At 34.1% G+C, this 20823-nt stretch overlaps 4 protein-coding genes across 6 annotated transcripts; 2 read left to right on the top strand and 2 right to left on the bottom strand.

The window, feature by feature from the left end:
• Window positions 1–1784: 1784 nt before the first annotated feature.
• LOC133676626 (uncharacterized) lies at window positions 1785–3549 on the top strand. Its single transcript, XM_062098337.1, has 3 exons — window positions 1785–2051; window positions 2991–3069; window positions 3210–3549. The coding sequence occupies exons 1-3, from the start codon at window positions 1900–1902 to the stop codon at window positions 3273–3275; spliced, it is 297 nt and encodes a 98-aa protein (XP_061954321.1). The 5' UTR covers window positions 1785–1899; the 3' UTR covers window positions 3276–3549.
• Window positions 3550–12712: 9163 nt separating this feature from the next.
• Window positions 12713–16877, bottom strand: LOC133677626 (uncharacterized). 2 transcript variants are annotated; one of them, XM_062099738.1, is made up of 7 exons: window positions 15953–16877; window positions 15779–15859; window positions 15511–15687; window positions 14620–14793; window positions 14250–14462; window positions 14052–14152; window positions 12713–13661 (listed from the first exon to the last, which is right to left on the bottom strand). In XM_062099738.1, exons 1-7 carry the CDS (start codon window positions 16038–16040, stop codon window positions 12957–12959), a joined length of 1539 nt encoding a protein of 512 aa, XP_061955722.1. In that variant the 5' UTR covers window positions 16041–16877; the 3' UTR covers window positions 12713–12956. The 2 variants fall into 2 exon arrangements, with proteins under 2 accessions (XP_061955722.1, XP_061955723.1); XM_062099739.1 differs by having other exon boundaries at window positions 14052–14143.
• Window positions 16878–16925: 48 nt separating this feature from the next.
• Window positions 16926–19895, top strand: LOC133677627 (thylakoid lumenal 15.0 kDa protein 2, chloroplastic). 2 transcript variants are annotated; one of them, XM_062099741.1, is made up of 6 exons: window positions 16926–17206; window positions 17748–17851; window positions 18726–18816; window positions 18969–19037; window positions 19159–19226; window positions 19307–19895. In XM_062099741.1, exons 1-6 carry the CDS (start codon window positions 17011–17013, stop codon window positions 19397–19399), a joined length of 621 nt encoding a protein of 206 aa, XP_061955725.1. In that variant the 5' UTR covers window positions 16926–17010; the 3' UTR covers window positions 19400–19895. The 2 variants fall into 2 exon arrangements, with proteins under 2 accessions (XP_061955725.1, XP_061955724.1); XM_062099740.1 differs by having other exon boundaries at window positions 16930–17206; window positions 19117–19226.
• LOC133677628 (auxin-induced protein 15A) lies at window positions 19865–20601 on the bottom strand. The gene has a single exon (XM_062099742.1). The coding sequence runs from the start codon at window positions 20467–20469 to the stop codon at window positions 20092–20094; it is 378 nt and encodes a 125-aa protein (XP_061955726.1). The 5' UTR covers window positions 20470–20601; the 3' UTR covers window positions 19865–20091.
• Between the last annotated feature and the right edge of the window lie 222 nt (window positions 20602–20823).

Raw genomic sequence — 20823 nt, 5'->3', positions numbered from 1 at the left:
CTAAAGGATTGAATTGAAAAAAAGTCAATTTAAAAAAAAACCATAAAAAAAACCAAAATCAACCTATGCTAACCTTCCAAACTCAGTGATCGAAGTTATGAGATAAGAATAACCTTATAGGAAAAAAAAAAAACAAAAAATTAGAAAGCTTTCATCCCCAACCAACCCAATGCTGAAGGATTGAATTGAAAAAAAGTCAATTTAAAAAAAACTATAAAAAAACCGAAATCAACCTATGCTAACCTTCCAAACTCAGTGATTCGAGTCATGAGATTGAGATTACCTCATTCAAGATAAACTGTAAAAAATCATGAAACCCAATTCTTAATCAACCTAATTTCAAGGAGTGAAATTGAAAAACAATTCAATTAAAAAGGATTCAAGACAAAAAAAAATAACAATCAAAAGAATGAAAATCAAATCTGATATAAAAATAAAATGATAAGACACCTTGTTATTTTAATGAAGATTTGTGTAAAAACTAAGGAAAGGAGAGAGAAAGAGAGGAAAAGATAAAAAAAAGCCCTCAACGTGCCTCCAACCTTCATACGGGTCATATCACTTACAAGGTCTCATCGAGACCTTTCTAACACCACTAAGAAAGACAGAATTTCAACATTGGTGGACGTTATACTCGCTGCAAGAGCGCGATGACTTGCTTCATGCGCTTCATACGCTGGCGTGTGTAACACATGTTTTAGCATATTTGTCATTCCCCATTGACTTTAGTCCCTAACATTTTTTTTTTATTATTTTTGAATTTGGTCCCTTAAATCTTAATTGTTTTAGAATAGTAAAATTGAATTTTATTTTGCAAAACTGAGTATCAACCGTGCACGTGCACCAAAAGTTTTCCTAAACATAATGGGATCCTCATATCAGGCCACCATAAAACATTGTTAAGTTCAATCTCAAATAAACTCCATGTAAAATGATCAAATTTAAATCAAAAAATTGAGACACAAAAAGGGGTTGATCTTTCCCTTACTCGTGTAATTTAGTCCTTGATTCTTTTAAGAAAAAAGGATTGAATACATGTTTATTGTTTATATTTGGTTCCTCTAGCTTCAATTATTTTAAAACAATAAAATTTCAATTAATTTTGCCAAATTAAGCATCATAATTTTTTCTTGACACCCCAAGATCTCATAACCTAGGCAATCAAAGGAAACCATCAATCCCAATCCCAAGCCCAAATAAACACAACTTCAAAGGAGTAAAGAAAAAAAATTAAGGAATCAAAATGAAAAAAATATCCGATAATGAAATTATTTTTTTTTTAAAAAGAAAACAATATGGAATGCTATTATAATTTATAATATTTTCTCTTTGAACAGTGAAATCACCATACCCTTATTTTAATTTTTAATTGTGATTATGATTTTTAAAAATAAAAAATACAAAACCAGAAATCACCATCCAATTTTTTAACCCCACCTCACTTGGTTTTTTGAATTTTTTTAACAATAGGTTGGATTTTTATGTTTTGAAAAAAAAATGAAGAAGAAAACAAACAATTTTTTTAAAAAACTTAGATTTTAAAAACTAGAAAATAGAAAATAGAAAATGAAAATGATACATATACTTTTATTTTTTCTTTGTTGAAATCGTTTGATTTCTTTTTAAAATTTTTCTAGACGTTGATGCATATGTTTTTGTGGGCTTAGTCCCTGAAAAAGTCAGAAGAAAATTAAAATGACTCAATCTCAATCCAACTCGGCCCAGTTGCTCCGTCCCGCCTATATACTCTGTGTTGTTCGTAGCTTAGAAACCTAAGGTAAACAAGAAAGGAAACGAAAATAATAAATAAATAAATATAAAAACAGTAACAAGCGGATAAGTAGAAACAGAACCACAGAGCTGGTGATAACTGCAGACCGTCGTTGCCAAAGAGATCTAATGGAGAAGTACTTTGGAAATGCATACAGAGGAGACCCTGGCGTCCCGCACGCCGACCCAGACAGATTCGTCAACATTTGGATCGGGTCGGCTGCGTTCTCTATTCTCACCTGGTCCAATCCCTACCTTTGGACTCTCACTAACCAGTTCAAGTAGTCTTTTTATCCCTTTCCTTTCCTTTTGTTTTTAATTTTTTGCTATTTTTATACTGCTTGTTTGGCTCTGTTAAGGGTTTTGTACTGTTTATTTAGGAGAACCCATTTGGTTTTTCAATTTACATGGAAATTAATTTAATTCAGTTACTAAATAAAATTTGAAATTAATATATTTAAGGATGTTTGTTCGACCCTGGTTGTTTTTTTTTTCCTATGTTAATTTTTATCTGTTTAAGGGTGTCTTATGGTTTGGTTTTCTTTTGTTTTAATTTGCATTTAAGGGCGAAAATCGTTAATTAAAAAAAATCTATAATGAGAATGACGATCCTTCACCACCAAATCTAAGGGTTTAAGTATTGTGTGAAAAAATAAAGCACAATTTGGCCGTGGAATTTTTATGAGATATGAAGTTATGGTGTAACTTTTGGTAGGTTTCCCATATTCTGAACCTGTCTATTTTCTCTTAAAAGGATTATTTTTGATGGAAAAAAAATAAAATTATGAGTTTCTTCATGGAAAATTTTGGATGGAAATCGTAGCCATTACTTTAATGTACATTGGCCCTTTTGCATGTGTTGTATGAGATTGTGATTTATGATTGTTTTGTGGTTCCTTACTACTTTAAGGCTTGTTTCAATGTATAGCAAACTGAATTTGAGAACTGGATGATTCATCTAACTTCGATGCAAACGTAAAAGAGCAACCTTTTGTACTCTAAGCCTTCAAAAAGTCTTCATTTCTCTTGCTCTTCCAAAATGATAACCTTTGGTTACATGAACATGCATCTTGTAGTTATCTGAGAATTGCTGTCATAAGTATTTATGTTGTTAAAGCATACCTGAATATTTTTTACTGTTTTTTGGGGCTTTATTTTTGTTGATTTTTAGCAAACGAATTTTGTTTCCATCTTACATTTTGATACACTTCAATGTGCAGTTGGCATGACAAGGCGTTTTTATTTGAGCAGTATCATTGGAAAAAGGCAATGAAGAAGAAGGAGCCATATAAATTTAAGGTGCACTATTGGGCTAGCTTAAAGTTAAATCTTTTCAAATTAATTACTTTTGATGGTTTGTTTATTTTGTGCTTGCTGTAACTAGTTGTAATCTATCCAACTGGAACATTAATTTTCATGTGGTATTTTCTTTGTTGCAGTGGAATAAAATGGACAGAGAGGTTCGTGATTCATATTATTTCAACTGGCCAATCTACTTCCCATAGTTTCAGAAGCATGTTCTATAGAAGCTTGTGCTTTCCTCAGCATCCCATTCACCTGCTTTCTTTTTATTTGTGCTTGTACTGGTGGATTGAAAATCTTCAATTAGCATCTCAATTTTTTTGTTTGTTTATGTTTTTATCGAGCACTGGATCTTTAAGTTGCCTTTTGCAAGTGTATTTAGTGTAGAAAGCTCTGGGAAAGACAAGGTAAATGGTTAATGTGTGCTTTTAATTTGAAGATCAAGTTGGCAATGAGGAAAAGGAAAACAGTTGATTATGGGTGGTCATTTTACACGAAAAGAGTAGTCAGAGAATCTGAACAGATTGAAATAGGTTGTAGTGACTTGTCCTTTCATTGTATCGAATGTGCTCTTTAAAAATCTAAGAGATTGTTGTGATGCTGTTGGATGTGAAGATGGAAGAAAAAACTACGATAATCACCTTTTGAATAGCATTATGCATATTAACAAGCTTATCCGCCATGAATGGCATGGGGGCGGCTGCACCTTGTAGGAAAATAAGTCCTTCTCCAGCTTCCTTTGTGTGGGCACGAATGACGGCATTAGCATCTCACAAATTGATAAAATGGCCATGCATGGATTTTGCGAACTGGTTCTTCTATTGTCTCTTAGATTGAACATGTATGTATAAATTTTCAATCTTTTGAAAGCTAACTAGAATGATTTATGGCCTCCCGTGCTTTAGATTTTACTTAGATCATTGGCCGCAGCGTATCTTGAATCATTTTATTTTTTCACATAAAAAGTAATATGCAAGTATTGTTAACATGTTTTCAGGTTTCAACCGGATTATATGTGGTAATAAGTATTAATTTTTTGTTATTTTAATATTAACTAAAAGCTAAGTTGTAAAGTTGGAGATTTCTTTTTTACAACGTAGCCTTTAAATTTTTCTCATTTAATTATATTGCTTAGTTTTTTCTTTAAAAAAGAACAATAATTTAAATTCTATTAAAATAAAATTATTTGCTAAAAAAACCTAAAATCTTGTTCAATATCATTTGTTAAAAAAAAATAAAAAGCATCAGGCATACCAATAAAAATTTGGATGATTTTAAAATAAGAATAAAAAAGTTATTCTTCTAACTAAAACATATTTGTCTTGTAAAATTTCTAAAAGTTTTTTGAAGATTTTCTACCATAATATGTATTTTTTTTACAACATTCTATCATTATTTCAAAAGCTAGCAATAATTATATATAAAAAATAATATTTTGATAATTTTCACTTATTGTATTGAAAAAAATAAAAATAAGACAAAGCTTAACTTATAAATGAAATATTTTAAAATATTTAAGAAATATATTTTTTTATGCATATCTGACAAATGAGGTCTTGAGCTATTTTTATTTTGTACTTGAGGTTTTGTTAAGTGGAGACAATTTTCATTTCATAAAGCAAAAATAACAGTTATACCTTATATATTCTCAAGGGTGTTTTTTGTTAAGGGAAGGCTTTGAGCCATTTGCCCAAGTGACTTCTAGATTCTGGCTGTAGGGAATATTTTGACAATGTCGTTAAACTTAATCTAGTGGTTAAACTTGAAATTAACTTACTTAACTCTTTATCTAGTCCGAGTTTTAAATTAAATAAACATGATCATGTCAATTTTGTAGCTTAAAACGCAACTTGAACAATTGGTAAAAACATAGTTTAATTTATTTTTTTAAGAGAATATTTTTTAAAAAGAAAATAATATTGAGACAACAATATATTGAATTAATCTAGGTGAACTTACCAAACCTACAATGTGACTTGGTTTGATAATTTTACTTTTTAAAAACTATTTTTTATTTAATTATATGATAATAAAAAAATAAATGCTTACAATAAAGAAAAAGAATAAAATTAAATAAAATTAATTTTACTTTTTGTTAAGTCGAGGCAATCTTCATTTCATAAAGCAAAATTAATAAATATATCTTATTTATTCTCAAGGTTTTTTGGTTAAGTGGAGGCTTTGAGCCATCGGCCAAGTGGTCCTTAGATTCTAGCCGACTCTAGCTGTAAGAAACATTTTGACAATGTCATTAAACTCAATCTAGTGGTTAAATCTGAAATTGTTTAACTTGACTCCTTATCCAACCCGAGTTTTAAATTAAATAAATGTGACTAGGTCAACTTTGTAGGTCAAAATGAAACTTGGATAATTGGTAAAAACTATCAAAGAACTATCTCAACTTAAAAGTTTAAGCTGTTAGGTAAGATCCCAAGATATGATTTATATCATTCTCTAACACACCTCATCAAGTTAAAACCTTTTGAACTTAAAATTTGCACAGACCCACATTACCTTGTGTTTAATTTTTATCAAATAAATAGAGATGGTGAAATTCAAATTTGTGACCGCTTGTTCATTAAGGCTTTGATGCCAAATCAAAGAATCATCTCAATCTAAAAACTTATGCTGTTAGGTGAGGTCTCAATATATGATTTATATTATCCTTTGACAAAAACATGGTTTAACTTATTTTTTTAAGAGGATATTTAAAAAAAAAAATAATGAGACAACAATATATTGAATTGATCCAAGTGAACTTACCAAACCTGCAATCTGACTTAGTTTAATAATTTTACTTTTTTAAAAATAATTATTTAATTATATGATAATAAAAAATAGATGCTTACAATAAAGATAAAGAATAAAATTAGATAAAACTATTTTTACTCTTTGGTAAGTGGAGTCAATCTTCATTTCATAAAGCAAAATTGATAAATATACCTTATTTATTCTCGGAGTTTTTTGTTAAGTGGAGGCCTTGGGCAATTGCCCAAGTGACTCTTAGACTCTGGCCATAAAGAACATTTTGACAATGTCATTAAACTCAGTTTAGTGGTTAAACTTGAAACTGTTTGACTTGACTCCTTATCTAGCATGAGTCTTAAATTAAATAAACGTGACTAGGTTGACTTTGTAGGTCAAAATGCAACTTGAACAATTGGTAAAAACATGGTTTAACGTATTTTTTTTAAGAGGATATTTTTTTTTAAAAAATATTGAACAACAATATAATGAATTGGCCCAAGTAAACTTATCAAACCTGTGATCTAACTTGGTTTAATAATTTTACTTTTTAAAAACTAATTTTTATTTAATTATATGTAATAAAAAATAGATGCCTATAATAAAAAAAAAGAATAAAATTTTAAAAAAGAGAGATTATGATGGGTAACACTTTTACTAATATTAAAAAAAGATTTTTATAATCTTATTTGAAGATAAAATAAAAAGCAAATGGTGTTATATAAAATAATATATAAATATTGTAAATCTCGAGATAATCAAGGCTGGATTAAATTAAAGAAAATAAACTAAACTAAAAAGAAGTAGGGGAAAAATGAATACATTTAAAGAAAATGTGGTCTAAATGCAAATAAGAATAATTATAGAGCATAAATACTACTCTTCTTACCAAAAACAGATCTGCAATTATCGTGAAGAAAGAAGAGAGGGAGTTTTGGTATCTATTTTTATAGATCAAGAGAGAAACACCAAATTTCAAAAACTCATCCAAGATTAAGGGTTATAGGTAAAAATAAACACTGGTAGGCAAGGGATTAACAAGAAAAAAATTGAACAAGAAGAGAAGAGGGGAGGGTCGACTGTCATTAGAAAGAAAAGGAGGGATCGAGACCTTGATTCGTATTGAGTAAGATATTCTAAACATGGTCTTATGAGTTGTTTTAAAGTCGATTATGAATTGATGCTTGGATGTTAAATTATAGATTTGAGTTCTATAACTCCAGATATAGTTAAAAATCTGAGGAGAGGTCAGACAGTAACAATTTAAAAACGGACAGTAACAGTTGGACAGTAACAGTCCAAATGTTTGTTGATGAGCAATTTTGACTATCTTAGAGGCAGAACTAGATTCTCTTTAAACATAGAACTTGTAACCTCATGTCTTAGCTTTCCAATGACACAAATTTCGCTTGAATCGGAGTTCTAGAACTCCAGATATAGTTAAAAATCTGAGGAGAGGTCAGACAGTAATAGTTCAAAAACAGACAGTAACAGTCCAAGTGTTTGTTGATGAGCAATTTTGACTATCTTAAAGGCAGAATTGGGTTCTCCTTTAATCATAGAACTTGTAGCCTCATGTCTTAGCTTTCCAACGACATAAATTTTGCTTGAATCGGAGTTCTATAACTCCAGTATAGTTAAATATTTGAGGAGAGGTCAGACAGTAACAGTTTAAAAACGGATAGTAACGGTCCAAGTGTTTGTTGATGAGCGATTTTGACTATCTTAGAGGCAGAATTGAGTTCTCCTTAAACATAGAACTTGTAGCGTCATGTCTTAGCTTTCCAACAACATAAATTTCGCTTGAATCAGAGTTCTATAACTCCAAATATAGTTAAAAGTCTGAGATGAGGTCAGACAGTAATAGTTCAAAAACGGACAGTAACAGTCCAAGTGTTTGTTGATGAGTGATTTTGACTATCTTAGAGGCAGAACTGAGTTCTCCTTAAATCATAGAACTTGTAGCCTCATGTCTTAGCTTTCCAATGACATAAATTTTTTTTGAATCAGAGTTCTATAACTCTAAATATAGTTAAAAATCTAAGGAGAGGTCAGACATTAACAGTTAAAAAATGAGGCAGTAATAGTTGGACAATGACAGTCCAAATATAAAGAAAGGAATGATAACTAGGTTTGGACAAAGAATGACAATAATAATGAGTGAAATGAGAAAAATATAAAGTACTAAGAAATGACTTAAAGAAAGACTTATTGGTTGTTGATATGGTTATTATAAAATATATCCTTGAGTGAGAAAAATTTATGAGATAAACCTGTGATTTGCAGGAGGGATCACGGGTGTGGTGCAACAGCAGCAGCGGAGCACGAATAGAGCTTCTATTGAAGGTAGGTGAATCACACATTTACCTTTTATGTAAATTCCATGTTTTAATATATATTACTGATGTGAAATGTGAATTACCGAATGTATGTGTACTCAAGGAAAAAGGTTGTTATGTGAATTGTTAAGTGATGAAATTATCACCGATAAATGGAATATAAGAAGTGTGATTTGAGGCGTAAACTAGCATACATTCAGTGTATGTTAGGATCCCGGGTAAGGGGATCGCCATGTTTCGACTAGCATACATTCAGTGTATGTTAGGATCCCGAGTAAGGGGATCACCTTGCATCGACTCCTATAGGATGATGATGATGATGATACCAGTGAAAGGGGTATCGAAAATGGGTTAAACGAAGATAATCATGTTTGATCTTATAAAGTCTGGAATGGAGGTTAATAGTGAAAGAGGAAACGATTATTAATAGTTTGAATAAGAAAGAGATTCTAATGAAAAACCAGGAAGGAGAAGGGAACAAAATATGAATGCATGTTACCCTTTTAAAATTGCTTGATATTCGTGTTGTTATTTTTTTATGTGATAGTTGTCATAACCCATTTTTGGGTCACTCCCAAATTTTTTTCCTTTTCTTCAAAAAAAAAAAAAACTGCATAGTCCGTTTTGAACGGCATAGTGCAGCTTCTTCTCCCCTGTAAATGCCGAGACAGGGGAGAAGAAGATTTTAAATCTTTTCCCACTAACTTCTCCTTCTCTACCTCCCCACTTGCCTAACTACTTAGACAACCCATACCTTCATTAATGGAGAAACAGGAGACCCATGCCGCCCACCATGATGAAAACCAGAAAACCCATGCCCCGGCCACCATGCCTTGTGCTTGTACAGGGATGGTGAACCTCTCCCCCGACTGCCTATAAATACAGAGGGGGGGAACAAAAACCAGAAAAAAAAGGAGGAAAAGGAGAACAGAAAGCAGAAGGGAAAGGGAAACTAAACGTGGGATTGTTTTTTTGAGATACAGAAGAGAGAAAACTGAACAGAACAGAGAGGGAAGAAGATTTTGAAGACAGATAAGAGGAATAAATTTGAGAAAGGAGACAAGGGAGGTTTACAAAGAAGCAGAAACAGAGGGGGGATTTTCGGGTCCAAAGTTAGAAAACAAAATCATCCTTTTCGGGTTCCCAGCAACTGCTCCTCTCTCTCCACCTTGGCCTTCGGCCACCATCAGCGCTGCCACCAGCAGCAACAGAGGAGAAACCGAAACAAAACAGAGAAGGAGAAAGAACAAGAGAGAGTAGAAACAGAGAGGAAGCAAAGCGCAGAGGAAGGGAGACCACCATCTTCATTAGCGAAGCCATCGTTTGCTCCTCCAGCACGATCACCGTGTCTCTGCACCAAGGGAAGAAGAACAATCGTAGAAGAATCACCGCCTGCCACCAAGAACGGCCACCATGAGCCATCATTGGCCCGCCACCCCTGCCCCCTCCGCTGCCGCCAGCAGTCGCCAGCGTCGCCACCGCTTCAGGTAACTTTGTTCCCTCCCCTGTTGTTTTTTAGTTGCTCATCTTCATTTATATGCAGAACGTGAGCAATTCATGTTATGTAGCAAATGGAGATTAATTATTTTGTTTTCTTAATATCAGGGATTATGAATTTATACGTAAAACGTACTCTCGATATTAAAAAGGTAGTTTTCTTTTATAGACATTAGAACGGTTAGGCTTTGCCCCATAAGATAAGAACCCCCTTACTGAGGAGGGCTTTTCTTGAACCATAAACGGACCAACAATTAAAAAACATGAGAAGACCTTAGATTTTTAATATGAAAACCATGAATATATATATATATATATATATATATATATATATATATATATAAGAAAAAAAAATTTCTCTGTTTTTCGGTTGACATGAGAGTGTTGTTTTTTATCTCCAAGTAGGGGATGTTACAAATATATTCTTAATAAATTTAAAATTTTACTAAAACAATACACCTAATATATTTTAATTAACTAATTTTAAGAAATTACATTTAAATTGCAGGACAAAGAATAAAAAATAGAGAGGCTAGAGAAGTTGGTATGGGCCTTTAAAATAAGCATGGGTGCAAAGGCTTGCTAACTCAGGCCTACGTGCCTAAGCCTTCTCCTTTACTTTTTGAGATTGGGTGGACGATGTGTTATTTGTCCAATTTTTTCTTCTAAAGTAGACAACATGTCATCTACATGTAGTTTTCGATCATTTGATAAGTGATCAGAAAGTTGAGTTGGGGTATTTTGAATTTAAAATTCCAAGTTTTAACACATTTTCCCGGTAACATGAAAGACTAAAAACACCTCAATGACACTCTTCACGTCAAGATGAATACTTTGACACTAAACTTGACTTTTTCCGTCAAAGGAATCTTGATAATCAAATATTTTTCTCTCTTTCATTGTTTTCAATTATTCTTTATCTTATTTTTCAAACTCAAAGATTGATATGTAAATAAAATGAAGTCTTCGACTAAAACGCAAAATGTTCAAACTACAAGGATGACAAAATGAAGTGGAAAATCCAATAGGCTATTCTCATAGAAAAGGGTGCTGGATTAACAATAAGAAAGAAAGAAGATAAAACCTTTTTTTTTTACCTCATTGTCAATTCTAACCCCCTCATTTTTTATTTTTTAAAAAACAATCAAACCATTTTTTTCTAAATCGAGCATCAAGATGACAACATAATTTTTTTTTGATACCATGATAATTCTGTAAAGCAACTCAAAACAAAATATCAAACCCAATCCCCATTGAATATTGTCACACCAGACATCGCGGTGACCGATTAAAAATTATCACTCGATTGGAAAAAAGAACAGATATCTGACATCTTGGTTTTTTAGGAGAAAATGTTTTGTTCAAGGAGTTGCCACCTAATATTATGGTTACTGGGAACCTTAACTGGTCAACAGAGATTCTATGGTACATGACTGGTTATGTAAAAGGAAAGATGCTATCATCCCCTAAACGTCATACATAAGACAGGCTGCATTGCTGATTTTGTCTAAAATTGCTTAAGAATTTATTTTTATTGTAATGGATGACCTACCCAAAAAAGAAAGAAAGTGTCTCATTGTAATGGGTGACCGACCCAAGAAACAAAAGGATTTTATTATAATGGATGACCTATCAAAAAAAGGGTTTCATTGTAAAGAATGACTTGCTCAAGTAAAATAATAAAAATAAAATATCTCATTCTAATGAGTGACCCACCATTTAGCCAGATAATATAATATAGTGAAGCATCAATTTAAATTTACTTTGGTCATACCCAGGAGGAGTCCCCATGATGTCTGCAATTCGTACCTGCTACTGATTTTGATGCTCAGCTTCTATATTGATGGAACTTTGGGAAGCTTTACATAAGGGATAAAATTAACAGTCCTTAATCTCTGTAAAACCCTTGGCAGCAGCAACAGAAGTATTCATAGGATAGGGGATTTTCCCTATAAACTCATAATCATTCCTTGTAGACATTTATTCAAGCCTCGAACCATGCTTTGGAATAACTGAATATTGCAACATTTACTTTATGAATCCAAATTTGGTTTCATTAATTTTAGCCACTTTTTCCATCCTCAAATTTAGTTTTACTATATCATTCTCACGCACCAAGTGTTGGATTAGTTTTTTTTTTTTAATGTAATAAAAATGTTTTGGTGCTGCTAATATTTTTATAGTAAAAAAATTTAAATTATATAGAAGTTGATTAGATATGACTTTGTCATCTTGGTGAGTCCAAAGATAACCTTAATAATTAGTAAAAATATAATTTCACTCAAAATAAATATTGAAAATAAGATTATTTTAATAAAAATTGAGACGATATCATATTGGATCGATTCGAATTAACCTAGGTTAACTTGTCAATTCATATACATAGTCATGAGATCATGATAACCTTGTAGAAATCAAATCAAAATAAATTATGAAACTCAATTTTCAATAAACCCCATGTTGAAGGATGAAATTAAAAAAGATCAATTAAAAAAACCCAGAAATTGACCCGAGTCAACTCGGGTTAATATGCCAAACCTGTGACATGGGTCATGAGACCAGAATAACCCAATAAAAAACAAATTGAAACAAATTATGAAGCCTTGTTTTTAATTCAACCTAGTGTTGAAAGATGAAATTGAAAAAAAAAATTGATTAAAAAAGAACATAAAAAAATGTCTCGAGTCAACTAGGGTTAACCCGTCAAACTCATTACCTGAGTTATGAGAATGAATAACCTCATAGAAGGTAAACCGAAAAAAATTACGAAATCTAATTTCTAATCAATCCAATGTTAAAGGATGATATTTAAAAAAAAATCAATTAGAAAAATAAAAAGAACTCGAGTTAATCTGTCAAACTTGAGGTTTGGGTCATTAATCTAGAATAATCTTATAAAAAGTAAATTATAAAATTATAAAACTTAATTTTTAATAAGTCTTATATATATATAAAAATATAAATCTGAAAAAACAATTACAGTAAAAAACCGTAATATATAATAATAATAATAATAATAATAATAATGTCACGAAAAGCCAACAAGAAAAGACCAGCTATGATGTCGGAAACCATTTGATTCTGGTGCTATTAGAAGATGTTATTCTGTTTATATATCTCTTGACAAGTGACATTGGAAAATCGTTATTTCCCTTAGAGAGATCAATAACGAAAGAAAAAGCATAAAAGAAAAACAGTAAAGGATTCTTAATTTCTATATCAACTATTCCTATCTCAACTTCAAATCTTACATGTTAAGTTTAAAATAAGTTTTGCGTGCCACTCCGGTGACATGATGGATTATTAATAGCTATCAGAGTAACCAACATAGTTGAATCGAGGTCGAATGTTATGGTGATTATACCTAGGATCACCATAGTCAACAGCCTTTATCACCACAGCTTCACGTCGACCATTCTGTTCTTGAACAGCTCCAAACACAATCTCGTTTGTCTCGCAGCTCTTCTCATAGTATGTCTTTGGGTTGGGCATATAATGCCTATGATGCTGCAGCAGCTGCTGCTGCTGCTTATAACGCTGCAGATGCATCTGTTGCTGTTGCTGCTGCTGTTGGTGATAACCACCTCCCCAATTGCTATAGTAACCCTGGTTTTGCTCCAAATGGTGGTTTTGCTCCACGTCTTTGGTCATAAATGGGTAGGTTTTCTGGGATGTAGGACTTCTGGTTTCGATTGATGGTGGCTCATCTTCATCAGGAATCACAAAGCTATCTTGAACGGGCCACGTGTTTGAGTGCTTGAGTGGCTGCTGGTAGTGCTGCTGGAACTGATAATGTATTGGTTTCCTTCTAAATCCAGAAAATATTCCCCCAAATATTTCACCTACTGTCGAGCTAGTATTGAGGATAAGCCTCCCAAGTGAACCAAAAAGGCCCTCGTCTGATTTCACAGGTTCATCTTCATCTGGAATAAAGGGAGGCCTGACTGACATATTAGGACTTTGATATGGGGCCTTTGGTGGGCCTTTCTTTGTTTGAGTTCTTGAGTCCTAAAAAAGAAACAACATTAGAGAAAATTGTCTTCGTAAAGTAGTTCTAGCAAAGACATTCAAGTTGGAGAAAACAAACAGTCCATGTTTGGAAAACCAGGTACATATAGTGGCATTTAAATTAAAACAAATTTATATTATTTAATTACCAAGGAAAAAGTCTCTTTAACATCATTAGCTAGACCATGAAGATATTTTAAGTGTTAGAAATCGTTACAACAATTTTAAGTTGAATAATTGTTGATTCAAAATAAAAACAAGAGCACTCTTAAGAATATTAGCATGAAATTTAAACATTTGAAAATAAATTGTTGGGGTGATCCGATCTATGGAGGTGCCTTTCCAATGAACACTTGGCCAAACGATGAATGAAGAAAGATGTGATTAAACCTGGGGTACACCGCGTGTAGAAGAAAACAATATTTGCACCCGACGCTGCAACAACGCCAGCATGTAGCCAAAGAATCCAGCAGCAACAAGCACTGCTAATCCTGCAATATTGATGAGTATGTTGCCTGGATCTCGATGATTGCAAGAAAATAAGGTCGAGGAAATTAATCAGATTGCATGTTTGCAGCTATGTCATACCTAAATGAAAACTATCATCATGTGGATAGTTACAATCATCATCATGGAGTTGGATCTCTCGAATTGCCTGGCTCCCTCTATCTATAATCAAGAGAGAGCAACTACTTGCACTGTAAACCACATCAAAGTCATTTGAGAACTTAGCATCCTCACTAGGACCATCAACATGACCACCTCCACGAGCCCACTTGCCTCCAGCAATGGTTGTAACTCCTTCATAAATATTTAATTTAACCAGTCAATGTTCCAAGAACAGCCAATAACATATTCAAAATACAAGGAGATAACTTTGTTCCTCATGTGCAGAATTCCACAACTATTACCAGCCAAAGGAAAAAAAGAAAAGAAAAAGAGTATCCACAATAGTCACCTCCATCAGTACTGATTTTCCTGATAGCCATGTTCATTGTATCCGCAACGTAAATGTTTCCTCTTTCATCCACGGTTAGACCTTTCGGGTGATTCATTCTCGCATCTCTTAATTTCCCATCTACATGTCCAGGGTACCCTTCAAATGATCCGGTGATAAGCTTGGGTCTGCCATCTGCATTCCAGAATCTCTCATTGCACAAAACAATGATAGTCTACTAAATGTTTCAACTGCTATCCTCCCAAACAGTTAAAGAAGAACAAGAAGACAATACAAATCTAGGGGAAAAACTCGAATGCATGCTGTTTGCATATCTATAAATACAGACTTGAAGTAGCGTAGGATGAACATATATATGATTTGGAATAAAGAATCTGCAAACATGAAAAACAAGCCCAGAATTGGGATTAAACTATTCAAATTAAACAAGGGCTTGAAGCTTCTCAACGAAACTTGATTTATTATCAATCTTGGAAAGCAAAAAAAGAGAAGAAAGAACTGTGGATTAGAGAAAGAAGAAAAGGATAAAGGTGCGCAAGACGAGTAATTTACAAGGCTAAGTAGTCAATAAAGAATGTAGACTTCAGGAATGAAAACGTGAGATTGCAAATCTCCAAAAAGAAAGTATTGAGTTGGCAGAAACAGAAGTGAATGGATTTACGTACTTTCGAAAGTGGAGACTTGTACTTGACAAAAGCATGTAAAGCACAATTGTAACTTTTTTTTTTTTGTATGTTCTCTTTGATAACATGCATTAAAAAGTTAAGGAATCAACAGATGTTGTCGCAACAGTGAAGCTAAGTGTCATGAAATTTTTGGCATTGTTTATCAGATAAATTAAACGTTATCGAATGACTAAAAAATATAATGAAGCGTATAAACTCATCTTACATTTAGAGAATTGTGTTGAGATCTTGTAAATGTTACTATTCTCTGAATCCAAAAGCAAGAGTTCCCCACTTGGAGACACCTCAACGGAGTATGGTTCAATTCCTAACTTGCTTCCATCAAACACTGTCTCCACTGTATATCCACCCTCAAATTTCATCATCGAAGGGCTAGAAACAGCTGAGATTTCAACTACATTAGCCTAAGAATTATGAAGAACAGCAAAAGCAGGGTACTACAGAAAAATGTGAGCTCAAAGAAGGCCCTATACCCATTTTAGTGTTGGATTTAAGTGACCAGAGCCATTTCACAAGGGCAGATACCACATTGGACACAGCGGCACTTAAAATTTCTGTATATTCAAGATAAATCATCATAAGAGTTGAAAGCCAAAGAGAAAGAAAAGGAAAGAGGACTTCGAAAATAAAAAAATTGCTTCACTTACTTGCAGGAGGTGTGGCCGAGACTGAAGAGCACCCACTGAGGAGAACAAAACAAACTAGAGCAAGAGCAAACCAGTTTCTACACATCATTGATTTCTTTGGTTTTTCTCCGTTGAACTCAAACAAGAATGAGAAATGCGAAAATGAAAAGAATTTAAGCCTTGCAAGTTTATATACTCAGAAGAGACCCCACAGATGTAGTGAAAGCCCTTTTTGAATGCTGTCTTTGCGAGAGAGGGAGAGAGAACAGCAAGAGTTCTGTTCAAGAAAGGAAAGTAAAAAAAGCAAAAGCAGCAGCCCGAGGGAATCAAATGCTCTGGTAATGTCTTAAAGATTTGTCTCTTGATCGAACATATGTTTAAGTCTTGCAAAGTAGATCTTGTCGGTTTGAACTGCTTTTTGGCACGGATAGCAAACTCGTTTTCGGAGACGCGATAATAAGCACTTGTAAGTAGTTGTCAGAACGGGGCTGGGCTGAGCGGGGCTTGGAAGCGTTTGGGCTGTAGTTTATTAGATGCATGATCGGAGACATAAAAAACAAGGTCTTCAGGCGATGAGTATGATAAGCATTGAGGTGAAACCAGTCGAGGATAATATCTCTCTGTTAATCACCCTAACGACAGAAGAAGCGAGTAACAGTTGAAATGTTAGTGACTGGCCAATCTCAACTGTGCATCCAGGTCCAAAAGTTGATTAAATTGATGTTGCAGATACCACAATTCAAAGCAAATAGCTGGGATTTTTGCAATTTGCATAACAAGAAGCATTTCTCTCCTTAATTTTTTGATTCCATTCAGCCCACAATACATTGGCATTGAAGGGATCAAATAAACATCTAGCAATTATGTAGAGGCAAATTCATCATTATGCAATCAAATGAAGTACCAAGTTAATTCTGCCTGCGCGGGAGTGCATATCACGCGCTTGTAAAGGGTTTAGGGCTGTACTGTACACAAATGACAAATTCCATTAAGCCTATCCAAAAAGATAAGCAGTTTAATTCACTTTGAGTTTTCAGTTCAGTTGTACTACGGCTCCAGAAAAAAAAGGAAAGAAAAGAATGGCATTTCCCCATCTTCCTTCATCTCTCGCACTCAAAACTACTTGCCGCTCTGCATTGACACCAGTACCCATCACTGTCTCGTCTCGACCAATCCAAAATCCTGCTAAATTCACCAATTGGGTCCTCGATTTCCGTTCCAAATCTTTGAATTTTGCCTTCTCTGGGGCTCTCGCACTTGGTCTATCTCTCCCAGGCAAGTATTCCGCATTAGTATTTTCTGCAAATGCTTGGTAGATTTGTGTATGGCTAGTATGTATGTATTATAACTACGCTATTCTGGGTCATGGCTGATTTATATCCATGTGGTTGATTTTGTCTGATATTTTTTTTTTATTTATCTTTGCAACATGGGTTTTAACTTTGCTATTTTAAGTTGTAACTCTGCAACAGTGGGTTCAATGTGTTATCTCTGTTGTTTTTGTCAATGTCTTTATGATGTGAACAAGGGCGGAACTAGAATTTCTAGGTTGGAGGGCATGGGTTGACTAAGATGGTTTGGGGTTGCCACGGCAAGGATTGACTAAGATGATATTAAACTAAATTTTGTGAGGTTTGGGGGTGCCACGCTACCTGTGGCTTAAGCCGGGGGTCCGCCCCTGGATGTGAAGTCCAGTGATAAGCAATGATAGCTACTACGTATTAATGATGCAGACCACATACATATTTTTTTCCCCTTTTCCTTCTTTTTCTGTGTGTAATGTATAGTTTATGCTAATAGACATCAAATTTTGTAGGAGTTGGAGTTGCTGACGCAAAAGTTGGAGTTAACAAGCCAGAACTCCTTCCTAAAGAGTTTACTACTGTTATAGATGTAGCTGGGTTCCTTTCTGATGGCCAGGTGAGGGGTGCTTACTTTTCTACTTGTGCCTTCCTTTAGTATTTCTAAATAATTGCTTGCTAATTTGATTGACATTATGTTAATTTATTTTAAGGTGAGCTATATTTGTGGAATTTTCTTAAACGGGAATGTGATTGGTCAATCAAGCATTGTGGATTCCTGAAATTCATCGTTTCATTTGAGTGGAAAATTATTTTGTCTCAAACCTATGGTCCCTGCTCTCCTTTTTATTTTTTTATTATTATTATTTCCTTCTGTTCCAGTTTTTGTGTAGCAGTTAGTTTTTCACCTTTTGCTTTCCCTATCACTTTCTTAGGACAAGAGTCCAATTTGATCAGATTCCCCGTGTAAATTGGGCAGGAGCATGTGTTGATTCTCTACCGAGTATTGAGATGAATGTTTTTGAAATGTTGCTATCACGGTAGCGTTGTGAGTCTAAATTATATGATAGGCTCCTCTCGACTGAATGAAACAATTGGTAATAATTTGTTTTCAAAGCCAATTGCTGAATGGCTCAATTGAGCAGTTTTATGTATCATAGATCCTTTTGTAGTTAATGTTTATACTCTTAGTTATTTACCTTCAGTATGAGCAAGCGAAGGAGACACTAACAAATCCACTTGCTGTTAATATTTCGCTGTAAATCATATTGAAAAAAAATTATACTCTTAACTGTCCTAAATTTTCCAGACTTATTTGGTTTACCAGCACTTGGTCGCATGCATTTTGCAAGTGATCCAAGCGTTTATAATGTTTTATTGAAAGACACTGTTGGGTGGCTTTGAGTCATAAAACATGTATATGGTACCATGTCTTAGAGCTAAATGCAGGAAGTTTCAGTCAGATTAATGCACAAGTAATGGTTATTTTGCAGGAGAAACGACTTGCAGAGGAGATTTCTGATGTTGAAAAGGATACCGGATTCAAATTAAGAGTTTTAGCTCAGAATTATCCTGACACACCTGGTAATCTTTGCGTGTTAAGTTCATGTCAATGGGTTTGATATTCTGATCTTTAAGACAATTGTACCATCTCTTAACCTTATATCAGTCTGTATCTTGAAGCATTCTCTTAGTCAGCTGCTATTTTTTTTTTTGGTTTATCTTTTATTTTTCAGGATTGGCGATTAGAGACTTTTGGCAAGTGGATGATAGAACAGTTGTCTTTGTTGCTGACCCCAACTTTGGTAAAGATGATTCAAACATGTTGCATTCTTTTGACTGCATCAACCATTGAGGACTTGATTGATGGATTTCTATGACCAGGAAATATTTTAAATTTCAATGTGGGGGCTTCTATTGATCTAGACATTCCCCGTAGCTTCTGGAGCCGTTTGGCTGGGAAATATGGAAACATGTTTTACTGGAAAGAGAAGGTAAATTACAAAGTTGTGGGAATATTTTCTTAGGTGTTTGGGTTATGTAAAGAATTCATTCTGATTGATTCTAAAAACAGGGGGAAGATGCTTCTATTGAAGCTGCTGTGATGGCAATCTCTAGTTGCTTGAGGGAACCTGTGGGACCAAATAATTGCTCCGAGGTGAAATGATACTGACATGATACCGGTTCCGGCATGCCAGATTCGTTTCTATTTATACTCCGCTACTATTTCCAAGTGCTGTATAATTATGTCTACAGACTAGAGTTATGTTTGTAAAGCACATTTAAATTTCAGTACAAGCTACAAAGAAGCAAAAAAGAAAAAAAAGAAAATGGGGATTTTATGAATCAAGTACAGGTCAATGAAGTCGATCATTGCAGCTTTTGTTGGAGCATTTCAGATTCTTAATTTTCATGTAAAAAAGGAGAACAAGACCTAATTTATTCGCAGGTTAACCGGGAGGCCAGGCTAGCTAGAGAAAGGACCAGCTTCGAGCAGGTCGCCCCTCCTAGTGTTACAGGCTTACGAGGCCATCTTGTGTCAGTATCACAGGCACAGCGATGTGCAAACCAGATATGGAGTTCTTGTACCAGATTGTGTTTGTAAGCTTTAATATTCTGACTCAATACTCTGTTTATAATCAATAAGATCATATTTCATTGAATACTTGTTCCCTTCAACATTTGGTGACTAAAGGAATTAATCCTGAAGTAGTAAAAGAATACTACAAGATTAGAAGAATCAACATTTTGCTCTAAGAACGCAAGAACAATTGTGTTGGGGAATCTACCCTGAAAATTATACCGTTCTTTCTCAAGAGCAATTCAATGTGGTGGTAGAATGACGGGAAATATGTACTCTTACCATTCAGTGCTTGCCCTTCTCTTTCTCCTGTTTTCTAAAATCTTCTGTAATTCTTCTGGTCGACATGGAACTGCAAGAACTCCCTTCTGTTGAAATCCGTATTCCTCTTTAGCCTGCTCCAGTAAGCTCAAGAAATCTGGATTAGTGAGGTAATTCAGCTCCACAATAAACCTCTTCGGTTCTTCACCCTTGGTTGCAGTGACTGCAAAATGTCCCTTCTTCACATCTCCTGGAACCATTTTTGTAGCTTCCATCACTTCATCAAACCTGACTTCACTCGTATTGGCTCCTCTAGAAGCTGAGAGAAAGAGAACCCGCTTCAACTTTCTTATGAAAAGCTTAAGCATCATTGCTCTTGTATGGCTTTCTTCCATATGTTTCAATGGTTATGGATTTCTCAAAGTGTGGTGGGAACTTGGTGTAGAATCTATAGTTTCTGTTACTTTTCTTTTTTATCCAGCGAGCTAGGAGGAAATATATATACTAGCTAGGTGGTCTAGGGCATCGGAAGCTTAGCTGAAGTTTCTGATCAAGGTCAGAAAGGGACCGTACGGTATGGACTTGAAAATCAGTTAATGCAACAATTGATTGTTCGTCGCCCGTGCTTTCTGTAACTGGTGGGGTCTTGAAACGCGGTTTACACTGCTGTTTTTATCAGTTTCCTGCCCCATTAATTTCTTACTACTTAATCCCCACTCCCCTCTAAGCTAGAAGCAGATCACAATTTA

This window comes from Populus nigra, chromosome 17 (assembly GCF_951802175.1).
Source record: "Populus nigra chromosome 17, ddPopNigr1.1, whole genome shotgun sequence".
Classification (NCBI taxonomy): domain Eukaryota; kingdom Viridiplantae; phylum Streptophyta; class Magnoliopsida; order Malpighiales; family Salicaceae; genus Populus; species Populus nigra.
The sequence above is the reverse complement of the archived record's forward strand: the minus strand, read 5'-3'. Positions and strand labels throughout refer to the sequence as shown.

Coding starts and splice junctions, on each gene's coding strand:
- LOC133677628 (XM_062099742.1), bottom strand. CDS start 20,469: ATGGAAGAAAGCCATACAAGAGCAATGATGCTTAAGCTTTTCATAAGA.
- LOC133677626 (XM_062099738.1), bottom strand. CDS start 16,040: ATGATGTGTAGAAACTGGTTTGCTCTTGCTCTAGTTTGTTTTGTTCTC. Junction 14,794..15,510: donor CTCAACACAATTCTCTAAAT/GTAAGATGAGTT, acceptor TCTGGAATGCAG/ATGGCAGACCCAAGCTTATC. Junction 14,153..14,249: donor TGATGATAGTTTTCATTTAG/GTATGACATAGC, acceptor TCAATATTGCAG/GATTAGCAGTGCTTGTTGCT.
- LOC133676626 (XM_062098337.1), top strand. CDS start 1,900: ATGGAGAAGTACTTTGGAAATGCATACAGAGGAGACCCTGGCGTCCCG. Junction 2,052..2,990: donor ACTCTCACTAACCAGTTCAA/GTAGTCTTTTTA, acceptor TTCAATGTGCAG/TTGGCATGACAAGGCGTTTT. Junction 3,070..3,209: donor AGGAGCCATATAAATTTAAG/GTGCACTATTGG, acceptor TCTTTGTTGCAG/TGGAATAAAATGGACAGAGA.
- LOC133677627 (XM_062099740.1), top strand. CDS start 17,011: ATGGCATTTCCCCATCTTCCTTCATCTCTCGCACTCAAAACTACTTGC. Junction 18,817..18,968: donor GAATTATCCTGACACACCTG/GTAATCTTTGCG, acceptor TTTATTTTTCAG/GATTGGCGATTAGAGACTTT. Junction 19,227..19,306: donor TGTTTTACTGGAAAGAGAAG/GTAAATTACAAA, acceptor TTCTAAAAACAG/GGGGAAGATGCTTCTATTGA.